Source organism: Protopterus annectens, chromosome 6.part1, assembly GCF_019279795.1.
Source record: "Protopterus annectens isolate FY-2018-M chromosome 6.part1, PAN1.0, whole genome shotgun sequence".
Classification (NCBI taxonomy): domain Eukaryota; kingdom Metazoa; phylum Chordata; order Ceratodontiformes; family Protopteridae; genus Protopterus; species Protopterus annectens.
The window spans coordinates 120592604-120616418 of NC_056738.1; the positions used below are offsets into that span (position 1 = coordinate 120592604).

Below are 23815 nucleotides of genomic sequence, written 5' to 3' on the forward strand. Positions count from 1 at the left end.
GTGAACGATTTGTTTAATCCGAAGTGAATTCGGTACTTGGATGTACATTTTTTTTTTAAAGATGCTGCACCGCACTTGTGCGGCTGCAACCTCAACCCCCACAACTCCCAGCCTGTGAAAACTGTCATCCCAGCTACCTCCAGCCCCCGACCTCCACAAAACCAAAATCAGCACAAATGAATCTATAAAAGAGGATATCTCCTCACATGCTTCCCCCAGTAGTGCTAACATCTGACTTAAACCCTCTCTCTCTCTAACTCACTAATGAGCAGTCACCACCGCTGAAATTACATTATTACTCCCAGCTATAAAAGCTTATGTCCTCCATACCTAGCTCCTTAAAACTTCCTGCCATTAATCCAATTGCCCACCTATCCCAAAGCATACTCCCCCAGACTATGCAATCAACTCTGCAACTACACCCAAGACCCAAAAGCCTAATGTATGAATATAATACAGACCTACATCCACTACTCACCTGTACCACCATATACAAATCACCTGTCACCAGCCTGGATCCTGAGGCCCACCTGCCCCTCAGGAACACCCGCAGGTCATCTCGGACGTACACTTGTCTTAGCAAGTTCACGCCAAAATGTGCTTGCTTAACCCAGCTAGACTGGACTAAACCTCTTAAGCCCCTCCCCATCCCTATCTCATTTCTTCTCAGCCATCCCTTACTCCACTAAACCCTTTCACCTCCCCAACCCACTTAATTTCCCTTAATCACAACATAGCCCCCCATGAAGATGTCCCGGGACAACTTGGTTTGTTGCCAAACTTCATTTCTGACATTAACCATGAGGTATCATATGGCTCTCTAGAGAACACTTCGGTTTTGTTTTCCTACTTGCTTTATGTGATGATAACATTTTAAACCTTTTTCAATAGTAACTCTTAGCAGCTTAGTTTGACTTACTAGTACTATGTTGGTGTTGTTAGAGAAAGTGATATTGAATGCTTTTGGGTAAATAAGATCAGTTTTTCTTAGGGTTACTGAGCAACTGTGTATCAGACAGTCATGGCCTCTATGGTGAAGAAAGACTCATGGGTAAGTTGTTTTAAATTATCTATGAGTTTAACAGAACAGGTGATAGTGACTTGTTTAAAAGCTAGGTCGGGATAATTAATGAATAGCAGGGTACCCAAAATGGATCCTTGAGGGACACCCAGTTTAATGACAAGGAAAGAGATGTGATTTTGCCATTTTACTGCTTGTTGCCTATTTGAGAAGTAGCTTGAGATCCAAGACAGTGAAGTTTCATGTATTCCTAGGCAAGCTAGTTTTTGAAGCAATTTCTGGTGGGTTGGCGTCAAACGTTTTGGATAAATCTCGAAAAGGTGCAAAGACTAAGTTCCCAGAGTTTTAGTTTTGGTTAACAGATGCCATAAAGCAAAGGACAGCTGTACATGAAATGTAAAAAGGATGGAAACTGTGCTGTGTAGGGGAAAGGAGACAGTGAGAAGGCTGAGGAGTTGAGACTGGATACACTTCTCCAGAAGTTTTGAGAGTGGAAACAGTGCAGCTATAGGCCTGAAGTTTGAGAGCTCATTTGAGTTTCCACCTTTTTAGAGAGGAAGAATGTAGTACCTTTTCCATAGGGTTGGGACTTAGCCTTCAGTCACTGAGTGGTTGATTAGGACAGAAATAGGAAAAGCTAGGGCATCAGCAGCAACTTTTACGTACACAGATGATATGTTATCAGTGGCAGGGTGGTAAGTTTTAAGGTTAGTAGTAGTTTTTTGATTGTAAAAAGTGAGACTGCTTTGAGTGTAGATGTTTTGAGAGCTATTAAGGAAGGAGAGGAACTTGTGTCTGCCTGTGCTGAGGATTTAATAAGAGTGATTACTGTTTGCATGAAGTGGATATTGAATTTGTTGGCTATGCTGTCAGTATGGTTAGATGAAGTACGTGTAGATTGTGCTGGTGTACAGGATTTTAATAACTGGTTGATTGTAGTCTAAAAATCTTTGGGGATGCTATTATTTGTTGCCTGTATATTAATATAGTATTTTTATCAGTTTTGATTTGATTTTTAGTGAAATTTCTGAGACATTTACAGTATTGATGGACAGTAATCATTTTAACTTTCCTCCATTTTTCCATGCTATGCCTCTGTCTTTCATGAGCAATTTAGTACTTTTTGAAAGCCAGGGTGCTGGATTTAATGTAATTCTTTTGATTCTTATTTGCCTAGTTCAATTGAATTCATTTAGTTCTTATTGGGGCTAGTTCATTTACTGAGTTAAGAAAAATTGAGTTGAATAGAGCTACAGCTTCATTAAGGTGAAGAGTTTGAAAAGCCCACCAGATGAATGATTGTAGTGCTGAGATAAATTGGTCCTTACTAAAGGAGGAGCGGTTATGAGCAAGGCTATATCAAGGCTGTTTTAGGTTAGGTTTATCATTTCTTACTTCAGAGATGGGTAGGCGATCCATAAAGTATGATACTAAGGCACATGTTGAGAGGAATTCGTCAGGGGGATTAGAGACAATCTAATTTAAGTTATAGAGGCTGTCCTTGAAGGGTTTTTTTTTGTATCTTGTGGGAGTTGAAATACACTGAGTAAAGCCATATATATTAATGACATTAGAAGAGCTGTTACTGTCAATAGTTTGCCAATTTATACTCAGGTCTCTTAAAATGATTATCTCAAGTGAGATGTTACTTCATGCCCAAGAGAGAGGTTCTTCAGCACTAACTATGTTATTTCATGGGAGAAAGTAAGCTCCTATAATGCAATGTTTTTTGTGAACATCAGTTTGCAATGATGCTATAATTATTTTAGTATTGAAGAGTGTGAATGTGCTTATATGAGATCTAGAAAGGTAGAACATATTCTTATTAATGGCAACTGCACCATTTTTATTCTTCCTGAGTTCTAATCTACTAGATTATCTACAAGATATGCCAACTGTCTTCTGTCCTACATTGTTCTATTATTTGACACACAGATGCTAGATTCCCTAAAGAAATCTGGAAATCTTGGGTTTACCAATGACAATAGGAGCAAGTTTGATTGCCATTCCTAAAGCAGTTACAGACCATTATTGTAGGAATTTATTGTTTTGCATTAGTTTGTCCTACTTCTCTCTCAGCTTTTGAGGCAGCATTCTACAGCCAGCATAGCAGTCATACTGGTCAATCTTGTTGCAGCTACATATGTAGGTTGGAATTTGCAGCCATTAGGATAACTTCCAGAACCATGGTAAAGTAGCTGTTGACTCCATGCAAAACCTTTCCTCTGGACCCTTTAGAGTAATTCAGTCTATCTAAATTCCCATCTACTAAGTCATAAAGCCACTATGAGACTAAATTCTGACTTCTGTAGTCATGCAGTCAGCAGATTGGGCTTTTGGCTTGAAAGTGGGCCACCTGCAACAGTTTTATTTAAACAAACATTTCTAAACCACTTCAGCAGATCTGTGCTAATGTTGGCCTTCACTTCAGTTTTTCCCTTCATCTTCTGGAGTTAACATTTTCAGCACTCTCATTGAATAATATTTCATTTTGCCTTGTTAAGTCATGCATTGTACACTTTGCCACCCACAGCTTTGTTGCCGTGTGCCTTAATCTCATTTCAAGTCATTTAAGAGCTGTTGTCTTTTTCTTTAATGTTAACATGCTCTATTATGAAGCCGTGATTATGTGTGGATGGTACCAAACTGTGGTAGTAAGGGAAGAATAGCCCTTTTAGCAATGCCACAAGTACTGCTGACTATTATTGCCATTGCTAGTCCTCAGCGAGAGAATTCCTAGAAATTAAGATAAAAAAATGATATGATAAAGTATTTTATTTCTGAAAATAACTTTAGCTGAACTAATCATGTTATCATATGTTTACTGCAGTTAATAATAGGATATTTTAAAATATGTTTTTTGCAATCTATTTGGTATATCTGTGGATCCATTGTAAACCAGGTTAACTTAGCTATTGCAAATCATTAAATTGCAAAACATGATAATGCACAACATATTGTTACCATGCAGATCCATATTTGCTAGAAGAATAATAACTACTCTGCTAAACTGGTGACTTAAACATATACCATTACCAGATATTATGTAATGATATTGTATAATGTGGAGCAATGGGAAAAACTGGAAGATTTAGTAGGAAGAGATATTTGGGAGAACTGAAAGTGGAATTAAGGCAGCAGTGAAAGTACAGCTTGCAGGAAAACAGTATCAAGTGCCTTTGGTTGCAGAATAAAAGTACAGAGGAAATTATCAACTGTATGTAATTAAAAATACTCATAGGTAGTTAATGTTATGATGTTAATCATATTGATCACTGCTGCAGTAACCTTAGCTGTATGGATTACATCCTGTTATAGGATACAACAGCCAGCCAGCTCCCAAAGCTTCAGGGCACTTTCCATGCACTCAAACATTTAGGTAGAGCTTGATGAGCTGCCTACAAACACAGGTTTGATCATCAAGCCCTCCAGAGTTTCCTCCCATTGAAGAGAGTGCTCCTCTGTGGGCTTTCAAGGACTAGTGGTTGGCTTGTGTTGTTCTTTTGCTGTGCAGATAAGTTTCCTTTGAGGAAAAATCCTTCTACATAACAAATGATTTTTTAATGTACTTTCCTGCTTAGGAAAGTTATTTTTAATTTAGGAATTTGTGTAAGAGACCTCCAAGAAAACTGGTGGCTCCTCCTCCTGATATTTGTTGTGTTAGAGAAGCTAACAGTTGCTCAACCTGAGCCAGCTCATCTGTCTAACTTGAGGTTCTTAACATGGAAAACTGTTTTATTGATTGCTCTTATCTCTGCAAGATGTGTATCTGAGTCGTAAGTTCTTATGGTGAGTCAACCCTATCTCATTTTCCACAGAGGTAGGGTTTCTTTTATGCCTAAAGTGGTATCTGAGTTTACTTTAAGAAAACTATTCATCTCCCCATTTTCTTTCCTGAACCTAAACATGAGGAAGGAAGGATATGCCATACCTTGGTTGCCCACAGACAATTCAGGTAATATCTTGACAGAATTAAATCTTTCAGATCATTAGATAAATTGTTCTTTTCTTGTGAAGGCAAAAAGGAGGGACAACCTCTGTCAAAACAGAGTATTTCCAAATGGTTGTCTATGGTTATTACCTTTTGTTATACTCACCACAACAAAACTATTCCAGGGAGGGTCAAGGCCCACTCTACCCATGTCTTGGCTTCCTCTATGGCTTTTTGGAAAGGATTGGATTCTAGAAGTATTCCAGAAGCTGCTGCTTGGTCCTCTGTACATACTTTTACTATAGACTTGATTCCTTTTCTAGGTCCATATCAAGCTTTGCTAGGACCATTCTCCAGGGGTTCCTTGACTCTTCTCTTCTCATTTTCTCTCCTGAACCTAAAAATGAGGGTGATAGGTTCTCCATACCTTGTATGTCCATAGATAACTCGGGTACTATCTTCACAGAATAAGATCTTTCAGATATGTGTAACTGGTGTTCATTTCTTGAAAACGTAAGAGGAGGCAACCTGTGTCAGAATAGATCGTTTCAAAATGGATGCCTAAGAATATTACCTTTTGTTATTCTCCCCACATATCTTTTGTTATTCTCCCCACATGCCAAAGGATATTACCTTTTGTTATTCTCCCCACAGCAAAAACTTTTCCATGCAGGGTGAACACCCACTCTTCCAGGGCCTTAGCTTCATCTATGGCTTTTTGGAAAGGGTTGTATTCTAGACATTTTGTATAAGCATCAACTTGGCCCTCTATACATACTTTCACAAAGTACTTCATGCTTGATTCCTTCTCTAGGTCTAGATCAAGCTTTGCTAGTACCATTCTCCAGGGGATCTTGGAGCATTCTTTTTCCACTTCCCAAATGTAGTAAGCAAGGGTAATCTATCTATATAGCTAAGGCTACTGCAGCAGTGAGCAATATGATGAACATAGTACAGCTGTGTAAGTAAACTTACCATAACAGTAGATATTTGAATGGTAGCTGCTGCAGTACCATGCCCTCACTCCATCCCCCATTTTGTTTTTTGACTTTGCCAGGATGTGTATATATTTTTACTCCTAACTATGTCATCTCAGGGCTCAGCCTCCCTGTTTCAGTTGGCATGAAAGCTCTGAAGGGCCTGGCACTCAAAGTTGTGTTTTAGGTAGCTCAGTTTCATTTAACAGTTTGAGCATGTGGAGACTGCCTAGAAATTGGTCATCTGTTATAACCCATATAGCCAATACTACTGTAACAGTGATCACTTGAACATCTATCATGGTATGATAAGTTTACTTGCACAACTTTACATTATGGTTCCCAGACTCAGAAGTAGTAGCTGTAACCATTAACTAGTGTATCTTCTTCAGAAAAGTTTTAGAGTGCACTATTCTCATAACGCATTTTTGACAGCTGTTGCTGTAGAAGCCTATTGCAATTTGTTGTAATACTTTAACTTCATCCATATTAACACAGTGAAACATTATGCCCATTCGATAGAATAAAAATGTAATTCTACAGGGCATTCTACTCTAGAAAGAAAACCTTAACCATAGATAGGGAACCAATCTCCCCAACATTGTCTCAACAACAATACTATTATTAGACTTCTGAATAATTAGGAGAAGACCACAGCAGTCAGCTTTTCCTTTGAGTGAAGTGTTTGATTTTATCTTGTATTTTTCTTCAAGCTGCTTTTGAAATACTATATTTTAGCAAATTGTTTACAGACTGTTCTTTCATTTATGTTAAAATATTTGCAACCTATGTTTTGAAATAATTTCAGGTTTATCAGAATTGGTGACAAAGAATGCAGATTTCACCCTCATTTCCGCTTGATTCTTCATACCAAGTTGGCTAATCCTCATTACAAGCCAGAAATTCAAGCTCAGACTACCCTAATAAATTTCACAGTTACCAGAGATGGCTTAGAAGACCAGTTACTAGCAGTGGTAGTGGATTTAGAAAGACCAGATCTAGAACAGTTAAAGGTATGAAGCTACTTATATGAATCTTATCCATGCTGTTTAATGTTGCTGAGGTTAACGACACTGCTGTGTCTTTTGATGTTTTTATCCAGCTTAGTTAATTACAGGTTGAAGTAGATACTGCTCCAACAGTAAAATACTTACTCTAATGCCAGTCGTATTGAACATCTGTGCCATATTTTAACATTAGTACCTGTTTGTTTACTGTAATCCTGCTGGACTTATTTTTGAATGCAAGACTTATACATAATGGAAACAGTGGGATACTGTGAAAATCCTACTTATTAAATTAAGCATCCTTTTCATTTTCATACACCTGTGCAGGAACATAAAGATGTGAAAGATAGTCTTTTTTTACACCTTTACTTATCAGTGAAGCTCAATTTAAGCTGATAAGAAACAAAATGATTTAGTACTGTCTTCCAGGTTAACACTCTGTATTGATGTTTTAATGATCTAATAATTTGTCATGCTTAAAATACATTTTTCTTATAGTCAGAACTTACAAAACAGCAAAATGATTTTAAAATTGAGCTAAAAATGCTTGAAGATGAGCTACTGACACGACTTTCCGCAGCAGAAAGCAACTTCTTGGGTGACACATTGCTGGTGGAAAAATTAGAGACTACAAAACACACAGCAGCTGAAATTGAAATAAAGGTATGCATATTTAATTAACTAATATGCTCAATATTATTTTGTATAATTGTTCAGGTATACTGGATTAATGTAGCTAGTAAGAGACATTCCAGTTTATGTCGGATAAAAAGTTGTGTGGCTTATAGTCAGGAATACAAATGGTTCCCGTGGTATTGGACTTTTTATTGTGATTTCCCTGTCTAATATAGTTCAACCAAGACTGCCTGTTGTGAATATTTACATTAGATCTTTGTCAGAAGATGTGGGGGTACTGAACATTAAAGGCATGACTAAACTCAACAGAAACATAAGAAATGTCTAGAAATATGAACAAAATCACAGGATATAAGATTTAGTTAATGCTCATCACATTTGTATTAGCAAGCCATACAGCAGATAATTAGTAGAATGTAAACATTTATCATATACAAAACGAAAAGGAAGTAAATGTAATCAATATATGGAAATATACTGGACATAAATAGTTTGCTGGAAAGATTTATTTACATATATATATATATGGGTCTACTTCAAAACACTGAAATTTCATAATGTTGAAATTCAAAACATTGAGACCAAAACATCAAAATCCCAAAACACTGAAACCCCAAAATAGTGAAAACTCAAAACATTGAAAGTGTGCTTCATAACATTGAAAACTACAACGCACATGTAAATAACATACCCTTCACCTACAACAACACCTAACTAAGAAACACACTTTATTCTACGTTTCTGCAGAGGGCCAAGCCCCCCTGCACCCCCCACACCACCCCCATAAATTAAATATCTCAACTCCAAGATCGCACTACATTGGAAAAAAGTTAATTTCCTAACCTCACTGTATCACGATCATAATACACTGAGGTTAGGAAATTAACTTTCTTCCACTGTAGTGCGATCTTGGAGTTGGTATATTTAATTTACTGGGGGGTTGGATGGCAGAGCCCTCCACATGGGGGGTGCAGGGGGGCTTGCCTCCCTGCAAAAACATATTAGAAAGGGTGTTTATTAGAAAGGTGTTGTTATAGGCAGAGGGGGTCTTATTTACATGTGTGATGTAGTTTTCAATGTTATAAAGCTAACTTTCAATGTTTTGAAGTTTCATTGTTTTGAATTTTTGATGTTATGGTCTCAATTTTATGAATTTAAACGTTATGAGATTTCAATGCTTTGAAGTAGACCTATATGTATATATATATATATATATATATATATATATATATATATATATATATATATATATATATACATAAAACACATATATATATATATATATATATATATATAAAACACATACTGTATATAATATACATACATATATATATATATATATATATATATATATATATATATATATATATACATACACACATACATACACAGTGTTATGATGCTAAGTTTCAATGTTTTGAAGTTTCATTGTTTTGAATATTTGATGTTATGGTCTCAATTTTATGAATTTAAAATTTATGAGATTTCGATGTTTTGAAGTAGACCTATATATATATATATATATATATATATATATATATATATATATATATATATATATGTATATGCCTTCCTGCTGGTATTATAGTAGGAATGATTAGGGAAGGGAAGGAGTGACTGCAGAAGGGAGGAAATAAGAAGTCTAAGGTCAGAGGACAGAAAGATAGGAAGTGAAATAAGTTAACAGAAGGATGGAGGGAAGGTTATTATCTAGGCAGGTATAATGGTGGGCTGAGCTTTCTGGCATGGGTGTTTGTGCACATACAGTGACCATTTACCTATGCCATGCATCAAGGACTGAAGTTTGTACAGGTGATCCTTGTCTGGGAGTTTATGGTAAGTATGGTTTCTTTGTGGTATCTGGGGTGGGTATAGCTTTTGAGAGATACTTGGATAATATATAGTTTTATAAAAAAATGCATGATAAAATAGTTTTATAAGTTTGTTTATATATCTATATTTATCTCTGTCTGTCTATTTCTCTCACTCTCTCTGTATATATATATATATATATATATATATATATATATATATATATACTTGGAATGGGAGGGTGGTTTCATCACACTGCTAGGAGTAACCTGGTGGACACCATTTGGCTATTATTGAGAAGAGCTAGGTGTCATGGGGTTTAGATAAGGAAGCCTGCTTGGGGAAACAGGCTTTAGAACATAGGCCTACTTGTGATTAGCTCACAGGGCTGGACATCTGCATCAAACATACAGCAATCTTTTTAAAGCAAAATTTCTCATTAGTTTTTTAGAAAAGTGAAGAAATGATAAAGAATAACTGGATGAACTAATTTTCAGTGGAACAAGTGGTTGTTTAGTTGTGTATTGCACTACATTATGGGATGCTTTTAATTTGGGAGAGCAGTTGGGAACTAGTTTCATTTAAATCACATTAGAGGCAACTACTTGCAACTTCACAATGATAGCAGTTTGCCTCACATTTTCTTCTATCTGTCATAATTTGGTAGTATTTAGCTAATCATTGAGGATTGCTTACAAAGCTGTGGATAGTTTTAGTCTGTTAATTTGCAGTGATGCAGGCTGGTGCAGTTCTGTTGTGACAGCAGAGCTTTAAGTTAATAGGAGTATTAGTTAACCTTGGCTCTGTTTTGGGGTCTTCCTCACTTTATTTTTAATTTCCAGTCTGATGGCTAGGAAGGGCTGAGTGGAATGGCAGGGTGGGTCTGCCATGTGGCAAGTGGTGGCCTGATTGACTGGGTCATGTATTTGAGGAGACAGTCATCAAAAAGGCAGGGTTAAAGCTTAATTTTCTTGTCATTCCTATCAACTGTGCAGAGTTTTGCAAAATATCCTGATTTTGCCTCATATGTTAGCCTGTTCCCCATAAAATTGTAGTTTTTGGTAAATCTTTGAGAATTATAATGATTTACATTTGAGTTTCGGTCTTAATATTCTTCATAAATGATTTGTATGCAAAATACATTATTCTAATAACTTTCTAAGCTTATAAGAGCAATATTTGAAATTTGTCCATGATTTTGGCCTCTTCATCTCAACATTTTGGCATTGTCCATTTTTTGCGCTAAAAGCTTGAGAAATATATTTCATAAGCACCTCAAGGACTGTTCTTGTAGTTGCAGTTAAAAGTGCAAGTCTCTTGCAGTTTCTTAGCAAGAGACACCACCATACCAAACAAATGTTTTGTTAAGTACAAAACAGAGCTAACTGAACTTGATGGTAGGCTATTCTTAAGTGTGCCACATGGTCAGGTTAAGGCTGGGTATATTGACTACCCATACTACATAAGTACTGAGGGTTACTAATTTACCAAATGAGTATTTTTAAGTATAAACAGAATATTCAACTTTGTGGGCCTCCTAGTCAACGTTGTTAGTATTGAGGCTACAGTGGTCCACATCTTGTATATTTGTTTCATATTACAAAAGGCAGTGCTCCCCATTTTGGAAATGGAAGGTGAAGAGTTATGTTTGCAGCATGCTTTTGTCAAACAAAGAAGAGTACAGTTTATGAGTAAGAAGTGGTCAGAGGTTTTGGGATAGGGAGAGTACTGCAGAGTCAGAGCTGTGGGGGGTTGAAAGGGCAATGTGGAAAGGAAAAAGGATGAGAAAACTCTGGTATGATGTTATTAATGTTTTTCTTTTCCTGGAGTATGGCAGAAATTCAGTCACTGAAAGAGAGCTGGGCTGAGATAGTGTCTCAGGCTGAGACCTTATTCACAGAGATGGCTGCACCATCCAAAATGGCTGGTCAGCCAAATGCAGCAGCAGAGGGAGAGGCTGAAGAAAATGTAAGCCCACAGTGGAGCAGTCCACTGAAGGAACACCTGAAAAGGGGAGAAGGAGAACATGGAAGAAGGCGTCAAAGCAGCATCGACAGTGGAGCCCAAGCAGTCAGCAGGTAATACTTCATTTCTTGAAGCAGGAGGGGAGACAGACCTAGATGCAACAGCTGTTGGATGCTTAAATTTCATACAGGAAGTGTTAAGAGGAGAGACTTGGCAGGTGGCCATATGTGTTATGTGACCAATGATAACAACAGATAGATATATATAGGTGAGATAGGTGAAGCTAGTGCTTGAGAGAGTGCTCTTTCAGGGAATGGCTAGGAGACTGGCCATCCCATTATTCCATTAGAGTGGAGGTCTTGCAAGTGTTATTGTGAGACTATCCCAATAAGGATGTAGCCTGGGAATTGATGCAAGTATTTTCAGCAGGTGTTTCCATTTGATCACTTTTGGGGGGGTGGAGTAGTACAGTAGTTCAAAATTTGAAATCTGTAAGTGGTAGGGATGGAGTAGTACAAAGTTGACAAGCAAACTCTGTACAACTCTTAGACACCAAATTGGCTCACAAATAAAATCCAGGAAATTAAAGTGGGTTGCTCTACCTACTCCAAAAGACCTGTCACTAGAGGTGTACTCTTGAGTTCAGTCCATGGGCCACCCCTCTTTGGCATTTACTTCTAAGAGGTCAAAGCAACTGTTAAGGGTTTATGGCTGACCAAGTATGCAGATGACAGTAAATTCAGTCCCATCATAAACTACCCAGAAGACACTAAGTTCCTCCAACAGGCCATTCCAAAACCAATAGCTAGTATCAAAACCACAGCTAGATGGCAAGAAATGTGTAATAGTAGAAAGCAAGAAATCTCTTGTAACTATCACATTGACAACATACCCCTGAATATTATTCCAGTAGATAGATACCTGGGAACTTACATAGACAACAAATTTTCCTTTGATTACCAAATATCGACTATTGTAAGAAAGTGCCTTTTCAATTCACAACTTGTTACTAATGATATGCTGTCCATATCCAGGGATATGATCATTCCATTGTATTCCTCATTCGTCAGGCTAATCATTGAGTATAAATGCCCTCTTCAGTACGTACCTGCCAAAACATTTGAAACAACTCAAATGACCACAATTCTTTCTTACTGAGAAAATTAAGGACCTAAAACTATGCAGACTGTCTCAAAACCTTGTCCCTCTTCTTGGAGTCATACAGGATACTGAGGGATGATGCCTGCCTTGTGTACAGAGCCTCAATAGACTATATCCTGTCAGACCTCCTTCACATTCACAAGTCCAGTAAGGGCACAAACACTCACTCAAGAGATCTAAATCTATTTTTCATCATAAATAGAACATGTTTAAGGGATAGATATGTTTCACAGATTATCATTTATTTGGAATCATCTTCCTGTTCACATAAAGCAAAGTACTTTTCTTACAGACTTCAAACATAATCTGGGCAAATGGATGGGTGGCCACAAATTCACCCCTGGTTTAGCACCCGTGTCCCTCATGATTATGTGCAACATGTAAATGTTCTACTCATCTCTGGTTTATTCATACTTAAAATATAAGGGCTACAAACTTAAAGGGAATGTAGGGCAAGACTACTAAAGATTCTCACAGATCAATAGCCTAGTAAGTACCTATAATCTATAAATCTAAAGAGGGTAGATCTTTAGGCCCTTTTTAGGTACTGTCTTTTCCAGTTTTTCATATCCTCTCTCCATTGGGTCTGGTTCCCAAGATGAGACTGGGGGAATTTAGGTTAATTCATCACCTTTCTTTCCCAGAATGGGGGAAAAAGTGAATTGCCACATAGACAAGGAGGATGCAAAAGTGCATTATCTCTGGATGATCTGGTTAGTCTTATCGGGAATTCTAAAGATCCCTGGTTAGTTAAGTTGGTATTGAGGCTACATTCTATCTTGTTGCTTATCCAAGAATCTTAGTGGCTGTGGCTTGACATGTGTTTGGGGATAACTTTTTTTGACAAGGCAGTGACAATGGGTTGTGCAATCACACAAGTTCCTTTTGAGAAGTTTAGCATGGCTCTACATTATATTTGACCAGTAGGGAGACATTCATTATTTAGATTATTGTCTGCTGATAGCTGAGGACCAAGAAGCAGCAGGGGAAGGTATGCAGTGCCTTATTGAGTTATGTCATGTGCTTAGGGTTCCCTTAGGCTATGAGAAGTTGGAGGGCCTAAGCAAGGTCCTAAACTTCTTAGGCTTAGAAGCAGATGCTGAACATGGTTTGTTCCATCTATCTGTAGGAAAAACTGAACAAATTATGACATCAAATTGACTTTTGTAGGAAAAAATAGAATGTCAGAGTTAAGGAAGGAATGGAATTCTTGGGTGTATTAAGTTGTGTATGTAAGGCTGTTGGACTGGGTAGAATGTCCAACAGGTCCTTGAGGAGAGAAAGACACAAGCATCATAAGGTAAGAATTGCCATTATTGTCTAGCAGGATCTTTCTGTTTGAGCTGTCTTTTTTGGACTGGCTCATTGAATTTCCTTCTGGCAGGATAAATGGGTATTAATCTAATGATTTGCAGCAATATACTGATGCAGCTGGGATTGGACATGCCAGCATAGTGTAAGGGGAGATCATTTGTTGTGGAATGGCCAGCTAAATGGCCAAGAGAGTGGAGGAAGGGTGCTACATGTTTGGAGTTGATGCCCATATGGGCAGCATGTTTACTGTGCAAAAGAGTTGAAAAACAGAAAGGTGGTCCTCCATTCTAGTAGTGATTCTATCATGTAGGTTTTGAGAATGAAGACTGCTCAGTCTAATTTGGTATGGGTCATTTTGAGGAAGTTAGTATGAGGATTAACTTTACTTTTTCTGCTAAGCATGTTCTGGGTAGGCTGGATCAGGTAGCTTATGGTTTGTTCTGCTTTTAGTGTTGCAAGTTTCATTCTTTGGTTCCAGAAGCAGAAGAATAAATCCGTAACTGTACCTAAGGATGTATGGAACATTGGCAGTTTGTAGTGGGTTGACTGGTGGAACAATTTTAATCAAGGATGATGAAGAGAGCACATAGTTCTGCAGTTGCCTTTTTTTTTACATCTTTTGTGGAAGAACTACCTGGACATGATGGATTTTCATCAGTTAGGCTGCTGATGGTTTACAGATGGGAGCTGGGCAAGGCTTTAAGGACAATGAAGGTGTACTTGCCTGCAATTAGTGCAATGGCAAGATATATGGGGCTAAGAGATTTTGCAAAGCATTGAGAGATTGTTAGAATGTTGAAGAGTTGGGAAAAATGAAGGAATGGTGTTAAGACAAGAGACTTCCACTAAGCAGGCAGGCATTGTGGGTATTGGAAGGCTTTTATGTGCTATATTCGAGTTATACGTTTTATGAGCAAGTGTATCTGTTTTTGTGACTGAGAAGGCTTTTTGAGTAAATGATCTTGTAGGTAACTTGCATTGGAATAATTTCATATTACAGATCTAACATTTTTAATTTGGTTACAGGAGTCTAAGGATGATGTAGTGTAAAGTCAGCAGGTTGTTTTGATAAAGAAATTAAAATGTGGTGTTGCATCTGGTTTCACAAGCAAGTCAGTAGAAGAGTGTGTCAAAGGGGGAAGGGAATGTTTTTTAGGACTTGACCCTTTAAAATAAGAACTAAGATGTGAAGTGTGGTTTTAGTGGAATGCGATGTAACCAGTTGATGCCCTTTATGAATGAGCTGCAGACAGCATTAGGCATTCCTAGGTTTATTGTAATTCATTTGGAGGAATGATTTAGAATGACTTCCTACAAGAAGTTATTAACACAGATAGTGAGAGACTGTGTTATATTGATATAAAGGTTTCCCAAGGAGATACTGGTTTGATCTCAAATTATTTGTAGACTAATGTGGAGAGATGCTTTTAGTTTTAAAGCTGTAGAAATGGCTTAACATTTTTAACTCACAAGTTATCAAAAGCAGGTCCTTCTTTGGAATGTGCTGTGTTATAGCACTGGGACTTTGAAGCTAGTGATCTGGTATGGTATTTGTCAGATGGTATTCACTTGAGCAGTACTGAGCTTGATTCATGCATATTTCATTGTTATTGAAAGATTTAATAGAAGGATCTTAGCTGGTTTAGTTTGAGGTCCAAAGTCTGAAATGGAAATGGGATACTGCTGGTCATTGTGAGAGGGATCAGCTTTGACGAAGGGAGCTCCTCTTCTCCTCCTTTCTTTCTGGAGTATTGCTTGAGTTGGAATGAGTGGCGGTATGCTGTTTCCTGTTGTTGTTGGTTCTACAGTCGACAGTATACTTTAATGTTGCTTGTAGTAATGTTGTCTGGCGAGTGTTTACAATGCTGCCAAAATAATTGTGCTACTTATCACTGTTATGCTGTAATGCTTAATACTGTGTTATTTCTATGTGTGTTTTTCAGGCTGTAATTATAATATAAATTGGTTGCAAAGGTTGCATTCACGTGTTTATTGAGTTAGTGCAGTGGTCTGTAGGCAAATAGTGTTTGCCAGGCTAACTTATTTGTTCATATATGCCAGCTTGGTGGTAGTACAGTAGCATATTTGACTACAGCGAGGTTTGGCCTAAAACTGATTTAGAATATAATATATGAAGGTAAAATGTAGCAGCATATTGTTCCTATATATTTCTTTTACATGTTGCATGTTTAATAAAGAATTGCATGTGTAAATTCAAAACATCTCACTATTTTACATGAATATTGTATGTTCATCATATTTAGCACTGCTGCAGTAGCCTTATCCTTAGCAATGTGGGTTATATCCTGCCAAGGATATACAGCCAGCCAGCTTCCAGTGCTTCAAACCACCTTCCTCTTCACTAAACTGTGAAGTAGTTTGAGATGAACTCACTAAATGACAAGTTTTGGTGCCAAGCCCTTCAGAGCTTTACTATTGCCAAAGACTATGCTCCTCTGAGGCTTTCAAGGATTGACAGTCATGTTGTGTTATTCCTTTGTTGGACAGATAAGCTCCCTTTGGTGGGAAAAACCTTCTAATCATTAATGTTGGTTATTATTTATACTTTTATCTTCAGGAAAGTTATTTTAAAGATAGGAGTTTGATTTTTAATGCACTGTCAAGAAACTGTACTGTACTTTTAAACAGAAGCACTCATTTTCTTGTTAATGTAAAAGTTGTTAAAAGTAAATAAAATCTTTTTTTTCTGTGGAGAATATGTTTATTTTACTTTGAGGGGCTGACATGAGGGGAATTTAGTAAAGCCTACATGGTCTTTTTTATTGTGTAGGCATCATGCTGCACTGCTTTACATGATAGTAAGCAGGTTTTAGATTCAGTAAACACTGCTGGGCTGCATGCATGCACGTGCCAACACGGGAAGTTTCATGGCATGCAAATCACCTCATAAGCAAGTGAATCTCATGCAAATGAGGCAGGTAGAGTGATCCAGAAAGCAGATAGGCAGCTCTGCAGACCCCGTGTCAGTGTCCGTAGTGCACACGGAAAAACTCTGTGTACAGGAATGTAGACAGACAAAAGGGGCTGTAAAAATGTAGATAGATGGACAGAAATGGCATACCATGTACAGATATGAGGGAAACTATCCTCCGAGTGTCTGAACATTAAAGGAAATAAGTTAAATTAAATTTATTTTTTTTTAATAATCTGGGCATGTTTGCACGGTGTGCTGCAGTATACAAACACGCTTTAAAAAAATTTAAAAAAATTGGAAAAAACAAAATTAATATTATGTGACAGAAATGTATTACAGGACCCTGCATGGAGTATCTGCAATGGTGCTCTGGTATTGTTGCTAATGTGGTAGGGCTTTAAAGCATGTAGTTTCCAGGCAGTGAGCATGGATCTCTGTGCAAATAAGGTGGAGTTACTGAATACCATAAAGGGATAATCATGTCTGCATATCCCCTCTGTGTAGACAGAGAACTATGTTGATGTTTACAGAGAAGGTAGCTGACATCAGGGGAGTGTGTGTCCAATAACTTCTAAGCTTATTTCAGTTTAGCTGCACCTGTTTGCGCGGCACACCGCCGTGCTGAGCATATGCTTTCAAGGGTTTGTGTGCAGTAACGTCTAAGCTTTGTTTAATTATGGGGCACATGTTTCACCATATTTATGTGGTGTGCTGCCATGTTTAGCATGTCCTTTTGGGGGGGTGTACACTGACTGCTAAGCTTTGCTTACCTATGAGGCGCATGTTGAGTATATCTAAAAGAAATTGACATATTAATTAGTTTTGACCCCTGTTTAACTTAAACTAGGGCCATTAAATTATGTTAATGATATACTAAGCAGGTACAATGCATCACAGGTAGCCAATCACAGCACCTACAGCAGAGCACTAAAAAGTATGCATACACCCTACAATCTGATTTTCCCCCATACTCTGCACCACTGGAGTACAGACCTTGGGAATTTTAACTGAAAGAATGTTAGAGGCTGCTGCAGGTCTGCTACATCTGTATGTGCTAGATGCAGAAGTCACTGCTGCTGCAGCTGCTGGCAATAGGCCTAGGCAGAGAAGGAGAAGAGTGTTCAGGCCCAGGGTAACCTTCCAGGAGCTACATAAGCTGGAGATTGTAGAGTGCTACAGAGTGGACAGGGACATACTACAAGAACTAGCTGAACTCCGCCTCCTTCAACTCAAACCTAGAGCCAACAGAAAGGAACCCATACCAGTGGAAACAAAGGTATGTGTAGCCCTTAGGATACTAGCTACAAGTACCTTTCAAAGTCCAAATGGGGACGTGAAAGTGGTCTCACAGGCATCAGCATCCAGGGTACTCTACCAGTTCCTGGATGCCATGCTACCACATGCCAGTGAGCACATTTCATTTCCCCTCACCCCTGAGGTGGGGGCCAGCAATATGCAACACTTCTACCATGTAGCACACTACTCAGAGGTACTGGGTGCCATAGATTGCAGTCATGTACACATCGAGTCACCACCCTGTGAGGAAGGTAGAATCTATGCCAACCGCAAGGGGTACCACTCCATCAACTGCCAGGTAATGTGCAATGCCCAGAGCATTATCATGAATGGGCAGTGTATAAGAGCAGCCAGAATGACCTCTACATATGAGGATGTGGTGGATGAAATTAACACTATTAGGTCATTTTTTGTAGAGAGGGGGGTACCCATTACCCATGTTGGATGATGTTAAACAGTATGTAATGAGTGAATGGGGAAATAAATACCAACCCATATTAGGGAAAGGTTTGCCTGTAAGTACGAGGAATAGTACAAAAGAAGTTAATCAGTACAGGAGGGCATGTGTACAGGAATACAATCCACAGGTATATACAGTTCAACAAATATTAAATAGGAAATGGAATATCTTAATGGTAGATAGTAAAATTAGAGAGATAGTGGGGGGGTGGTCAGTTTTTGTATGTAGGACGGCACTAATTTGAAGAACATATTCAGAATTTCTAACAAGGGGAGTGAGAAGAGAAAGCAGAACAGACATACTAAAAGATGTGGAAATTGTGGACAGTGTAGTTATATACGGGAAGAGGGAAGTGTTGTCCGAGGAAATGTTAATAGAACCAGAGTACACTTCAGGAATGGTAATTGCAATACAAAATATATTATATATGTGGCCAAATGTATGACATGCCCCAGATTCTACATTGAGAAAACTGAGAGAAATTTTAAGAAACAAATATACAACCATTTATATGATATAAAAAGAAAAGATGAAAACAATGCGTTGTATACCTAATGTGGAGAAACACATATATTTAAAATTTTCTTTAATAGAACAGGTAGAACTAGGTTACTGGGGGGGAAATAGTAAAGCAGTATTAAGTAAAAGGGAAGTGTATTGGCAAATATATACTGATGCTTCAAATGTACCTGGGTTAAATGAATACATCACGATCAAACCTGTTTTACAATAAGGTTAAAGGATGTTTTTTTTTAACATATAAGTATTAGTTAGTATGTATATTGTACTGAGAATCTGAGTTGATTAACTAACTTTACATCAATTTTAGTAGTTATGCAGCCCTTTACGCTATATTAATTATATGCAGTAATCAATTTATTGAGTTTAAATGCATTCGTATATTTTTTAATACATTTTAAAGTTGTTTTTACATATCAAAAAACTGTTAATTAACATTTTAGATTAATTAATCTTAATTTGTGGTTTTGGCATCAATAGTAATGTATTTAAGGACTTGTGGTTACTATATCGGACATTCTGAGGAAGTCCACATTTGATGTGGATGAAAGCGCTAAATGTCTGTGATTTTATGTGAATAAAGTGGTTGGAATACAGAGCAGTTCCAATACATCCTTTCTGTAGCGTAATTTGTGATTTTTGGTTGTTGCAATAGTTGTTGATTATACTTGAGTATTTTCCAGGGTGTGTTTCAACAGACATTTTTCTGAAGGATTTGAAGTCAGAAACTGAAATGTATGTCATTATTTAGTGACTTCAATCCTCAGTTCATCCAAGTGATTTGCCAGAAAACCACAACTTTTATGAGGAACAGACCAAAATTATGAGCCAAAACTGTGGACATTCTGCGTAACTCTGGACAATTGAGAGGTATGGTCTGTAATACATAAAATCCTGGACTGGAGTACAGGTAGGTGTGGCCTGGAGTCACTTATTTATTTATTTATTTATTTATTTTACATTTGTTAACCGGGAGAGTCCGACTGGATACATGCCCATTTTCAGCGGAGGCCCGGGGAGAAAAGCTCCAGGTACATAACAGACATATGAACATTGTTAATGCAAAAAAGGAAGATAGTTGAGTTCTAAATACAATATAAAGATACATCACATCTTGGGAAAAAAATAACAGCAGTATATAAAAAAAAAACATAGGTCAGTTACAAAGGCGAGGCGCCTTGTTAAAAAGCGGTTAAGGATAGTGAGGTAAGAGAAGGGTAAATGATAGTGGTTAATCAGGTTTGGAACAGGGACATTGCCAGAGAGTATTGAGATGGGGTTTAAGCTTTTTTTTGAATTGTAGGAGTGAAGGTTCTGAGGTGAGCATGGCTGGTAGGGAGTTCCACATTTTACCTACAAAGTTTGAGAATAGAGAATCCCCAGCAGAATTATTGGCTTTGGTAGTTTGAGCTAAGATCTTATTGGAGGAGCGTAAAGATTGCAGGTTAATATAGGGGTGAATGATGTTTTTCAGAGCTGGTGTTTTCTCTGGGTGATACAGTATCTGGTGAGCCGTTTTGAGTTGGTTGAAATGGAGTTGGCTGGAAAACTCTAACCACCCTAGTTGCTTCAAGTTAGTGCAGTGGTGCGTTCTAAAGGTGGAATTTGTGGCAAATCTAGCTATGTGATTGTAACAAGAAGCAAGTTTGTTAAGGGTTGTCTTGTTTAGGTTTGTAAAAAGGGGAGGCATAGAAAAGAGTTGATAGTAGGTGTGTGCTGGCAATTGTAATTTTAGCGTGAGGAGTGAGAAAGTGTTTTACTTTATAGAGAGAGACAAGCTTTTTATTGACGGTTTTGATGGTTAGATTGAAATGGGTGTCAAGTTTAAGGGAGTTATCAATGGTAACACCTAATAGCTTTGTGTGAGCTTCTGGTGATATAGTGATTCCATTGGAGGATGTAATAGAGAAGGTGGAGGGAAGAGTCTTGTTAGTGGGTGAGAAAGTAAGTAGTTTTGTTTTGTTGGGGTTGAGAACTAGTTTACGACTTAAGAACCATTTTTTCTATTAGGTTGCAGGTGTTTTGGGTTGAAGCAGTGAGGTCTGCCAGGTTGGAGGCAGTGCTGATGATAGTCGAATCATCTGCATATTGAATGCATGTGGCATGGGGGGTGATTGTGGGCAGGTCATTAACAAAGATGGTGAAGAGAAGAGGGCCAAGAATAGATCCTTGGGGAACTCCAAGTGTAACAGGTGGGCATGTGGATAATTTGTCCTGCCATAGAACAGCCTGTTGCCTATTGGACAGGTAGGATTGGAACCATTTCAGCGTGGAATTGCTGAGTGATAGTTTTTTTAATGTATGGAGGAGTTGAATGTGGTTCACCATATCAAAGGCCTTGGAGAGGTCTAAGAAAAGAGCAGTTGATAATTTATTATTGTTTCTGAAGTTATTGATGGTATTAGAAAAGGATAGTAGGGCTGATGTGGTACTGTGATTTGACCTGAAGCCATGTTGAGAGTTGGCTAGAATTTTATTTTTGGTGAGGTGTTCCATCAGTTGTTTGTGGACACACTTTTCCATAATTTTGGCCAGAGGTGAGAGTATAGCTATAGGTCTGTAGTTGGTTAGCTCTAGTGAGCTACCACCTTTATGGAGAGGAATAATGTGGGACATTTTCCATATGGAGGGGATGAAGGCTTCTGACAAGGTACGGTTTATGATTATGGAGATGGGATAGGAAATGGCCTCAGCTGCTTTTTGCAGAAACTCAGCTGGGAGAAGGTCAGCTGCTAGCTTAGTGGGTTTTAGTTTTTTAAGAAGAGATGTTATAGAGGATATGGGTACTGGATCGAAGGTAAATAGATGATCTGATGTAGTTGTAGTATTCTGCTGGCATGGGTAGTAGAGTGGGCTGGTTGTTTGTTTGAATTGTGTGGCCATGGATTGTATAGTTTCTGTGAAGAAACTATTGAATGTGTTAGCAATGTTTACAGGGCACTGTTGTTTGCAAGTTGTTGGAGTGGGGGTGGTTGCCTGGCCTGGGTGCAGGAGCTTGTTTAAGCCTGCCCAGAATTTTTGTGGATTATTAAGGTACTTATAAGTACTGACAGTCCCACTAGGCATTCCCAAACAGTTAAAATGAGTGCAATTCTGTTGCCCCATCATCAGAATGACCTGTTATGTATAGATATGTCTATACATACAGACATGTACGTGTACATATCCATCTGTCACTATCTTTCTCTCATACATACATAGTATATCTATCGGTGTATAGTGTCAAGTAGATATATACCAATATATATATATATATATATATATATATATATATATATATATATATACATATATATATAAAACATTGATATGTGGACTCTCCCCATATATATACATAACACATATATATGTCATGCATGCACACAGCTACATTTATATATATACATCCCTGTTAATTACATAAACATGTGTGTGGATGCCTGTATTGTCCTACATACCCCAATAATGGAGAGTAAATCTGCACTATCACACATCCATACTGTTGCTCAAAGGATCCAAACTAAGGGCACAACAGTACATAATCCACTTGCCTACAAATCCCTATGCCTGCTGGATGTCAACACACAAAGAAATGCAGGTGAGCAGGTGGTGTAATGTATAATGCTATCAACGCACACATGGACAGGGCATATATTGTTCCTGCCCACAGGTTTGCCTGTCAAACTGCAAGGAGCCACATATGCCCATACTAGTAACTGTACACACATAGCTAGGGTAATAACAGTTATCCCACTGCTAGGATACTAGATGCAGATAACAGTATGAGTCAATGTCACTCTACAGGCCACAGATGCTGGTCGATCCAAGCCTAGTTTGTGTAATGCACAAGTACTGTGCCTGCAATCACATATATGGCAGACTCAACCTGTGGTGCATAAAATATATACTGTGATCTATAATGAATAAGACTAGATAGGTAGGGGTTCTAATCTCACTCCAGGCTACTTAGTGTGTGTGTGTGTATATGTCCATATGGAAAAAATATGATCACTTAGGAATAGGTAGGGTTTTGCAATGTTTTATTTATAGCGGGTGATGTGGCACCCCAAAGGAGTGACCACAACAAGGCCTCCTGATGTCATCAAGCATAATATATCATAAACTGATAGTACTAGCAGACATGAGATGTGTTGTGTGCAACACATACTGTGATCTGTAGTATGTACCATTACATAGGTAAGTGTTCTCATCTACATACAGCCAGCTTGCACTATGTGTGTGCCTTGGCTTGTCCTGTACACACGGATTGGGCTCAATGTAGCCATGTTTGTGTGTGAGCCTGTTAGAGCATTTTACATCATGTTATGAAACCATAGGACATTTAAGCTTAACTAGCATAATATCCATACATCCCACACAGTCATTGACATATTTATATCCGTAGTTACAGGATCAGCACATATTGCCCCAGTCCAAGAGGGAGACAGGCAGACACCCTGTGTTGAGATGACAGTTGTCCAGCCAATTATACAGATGGCATGTGATGAGGTACACTGAGGTACACTGTGTGCCATTAGGCAGGGTTCTGTGTCAAGGGTGGGTTTATGTCTGCTAGACAAATCTCTCCCACAAGCATGTACTAATGTCACATACTAGGTTAATGTACTTACAGTGAGTTATCCATCTACTATGCCACCTGCAGATAGGCAGCATATGCAGTCAAGCAGGGTCACACATTGCCCTATATGCAAGGCACAGATCACCTCTGAGTAGTCTATATACCACAGGGGATAATGACACTCATTGCAGATGATCCCCAATGAACACATACTGAAGACGTG

At 38.1% G+C, this 23815-nt stretch overlaps 1 protein-coding gene across 1 annotated transcript in view; it reads left to right on the forward strand.

Annotated features, from left to right (window-relative positions):
- Positions 1-23815, forward strand: part of LOC122805262 (dynein axonemal heavy chain 11-like) — a 4596980-nt gene that overhangs the window by 3797938 nt on the left and 775227 nt on the right. The window contains exons 63-64 of the mRNA XM_044075350.1: positions 6738-6942; positions 7435-7599. Of these exons, the coding sequence (XP_043931285.1) occupies positions 6738-6942; positions 7435-7599 (370 nt within the window). The remainder of the gene's footprint in view (positions 1-6737; positions 6943-7434; positions 7600-23815) is intronic.